The 2,082-nt window shown below is 47.3% G+C and overlaps 1 protein-coding gene across 1 annotated transcript; it reads right to left on the bottom strand.

Moving 5' to 3' along the window:
- Positions 1-206: 206 nt before the first annotated feature.
- Positions 207-1,433, bottom strand: foxe3 (forkhead box E3). The gene has a single exon (XM_020537392.2). It carries the CDS (start codon positions 1,431-1,433, stop codon positions 207-209), a length of 1,227 nt encoding a protein of 408 aa, XP_020392981.1.
- Positions 1,434-2,082: the final 649 nt, after the last annotated feature.

Here is a 2,082-nt window from a genome sequence, read left to right as displayed (position 1 = left end):
CCTGTTTGTACTGAAATGTACGTTCTTACAGTGATGAGCAAAATTCTAGTGCGAAAACACAACGATACTGTTTAATTCGTGGAAGGATAGAAAGACGCTGAACTTTGGCGCTATAGTTCGGAATAAATATATAAAAGAGCTAACTTCAAGTCGTTTTGTGGAAAAGGAATGTCACTTTTACTGCTTCTCTCCTAAAAGCAAACACTCTACATGAATCTTTCAAGTCCAGGCGCATAATTGGTTTGCCTCATATACGAGGTATTGCCATTGAACTGAGTAAGCCCATTCACCTGATGGCTGGATAAAGCCAAAAGCTGGTCAGCGTGATCGGAGCAGCTATTTGCTCTCATGGACGGTATGGCGAGCCGATTTGCAGGACAATACATCTGGGTATGATTGGGCGAGTAATTGGCCTGGGACATGGCTAAATGGGGAGGGGAGGTAGAATAGGAATAGGTCATGTTGGAAGTCACGCTGTTGGAAGACCTGTTCAACATGGCCCCCATCCCAGTGGGGCTTACGGGCTGTGACTGGAAACTATCTGTCCCACCAACTGAACAACTGGCCATCGTTCCGAGCTCCCCATTTCCGTGAGAGTTCAAATCAATGCCTGACGAGGCCTGCAGTACAGACTGTTGACTAATAAGATTGTCGATACTGAACATCCTGTGCTGAGCCTGGCTCACTACTGAGCTTTGGTAATGATGTAACACGGCTGGATGATGGGGAGCAGCGTGCACTTGGGGACTGTAGCCAGAGCCCATGCTCGGATATAGTGGATTGGGGTAAGAGGGCCGCCCAACTGGGGGTGGAGTGAAAGCGCTGGAGTTTTGCATGTAGCCTGGGTAGGTGGTGATGTCTGATCGCTTGAAACGTTTCCTCCGCCGTAAAAAGCTCCCGTTATCGAACATGTCTTCAGCTGCCGGATCCAAGGTCCAGTAGTTGCCCTTCCCCGGGCGGCCAGGCTCACGGGGAATCTTGACAAAGCAATCATTGAGAGTCAGGTTGTGTCGAATGGAGTTCTGCCACTTCTTGGAGTTTTCCCGATAGAATGGGAACCGGTCCATGATGAACTTGTAAATACCTCCAAGGGTGAGCTTCCTTTCAGGCGAGTTGGCAATGGCCATGGCGATCAGTGCGATATAACTGTAAGGGGGTTTCCCACGTTGGATAGGACGCTTCCTTCTCCTACCAACAGAGCTCGGTAACAGGCCCTCAATATCGCCCCTGTTCCCGTCATCTCTCTCCGCGCTTGGGCTGTTGCTTCTCGGCTCCGATTTAACCATCACCTCCTCCTTACCCGGGGAACTCAATGACACATCCGCCGAGCTATCCAGCGGACTCGAAGCGCAGGAAGCTTCGTTGGAGGACTGTTGGCACTCTGCAGTCATGCTGCAAATGCCGGTAAAGTAGGAAATATCGGCGAGATTCATAAACTGCAGCCTGGGGTTTGCCCTGTGCACTGTCTGCTGTTAGGTTCACTGTTCGGGAGAGTGGTGATCAGGTGCTGAACTGACGCCACCTGGCTTATATGTCAGAGCTAAAGGAGTCTGGCGCCACCCTATTTACCCTCATTGTGTCAAAGCTTTGAAATGAGCGTGCCCACCCACCTTCCCCAAAATCTCTTCAACTAGGTACACAAAATAATAGCAATCCCGCTTAAAGAGTGATTTGGATCTTTGCTGTTGAATTCAGTGGAAGTAGCCATCACGGACAGTTGGTAGAAAGTTTACAAAGGTGGTCGGTGATGTGTGAAAGAAGCTGCTGTACTGTTGGATAATATTGATTCTACAGTTCTACTTACTAGCTTTAATGTGTGCACACAGCTTCTTAAATGATGTACTGTGCATTCTAATTATTGTATTAAATGCATTTTGTGTTGTTTTAACTTGACTGTAATTAACGAGTTGACTAAATAAATATTTACCTAAATCCTTGGAATCTTGAACCATTGGAAGGACTGCTGTGCTGATTGCAGCAAAATTACAATGTCCTCTACTTTCACATTAAAAGTTACCCATTGCCAAACCACACCGAAATTGTATCATTTAGCAGACAATCCGTCGAATTCTTTCGATGAAG

Source organism: Rhincodon typus, chromosome 10 (genome assembly GCF_021869965.1).
Source record: "Rhincodon typus isolate 14 chromosome 10, sRhiTyp1.1, whole genome shotgun sequence".
NCBI lineage: Eukaryota > Metazoa > Chordata > Chondrichthyes > Orectolobiformes > Rhincodontidae > Rhincodon > Rhincodon typus.
The sequence above is the reverse complement of the archived record's forward strand: the minus strand, read 5'-3'. Positions and strand labels throughout refer to the sequence as shown.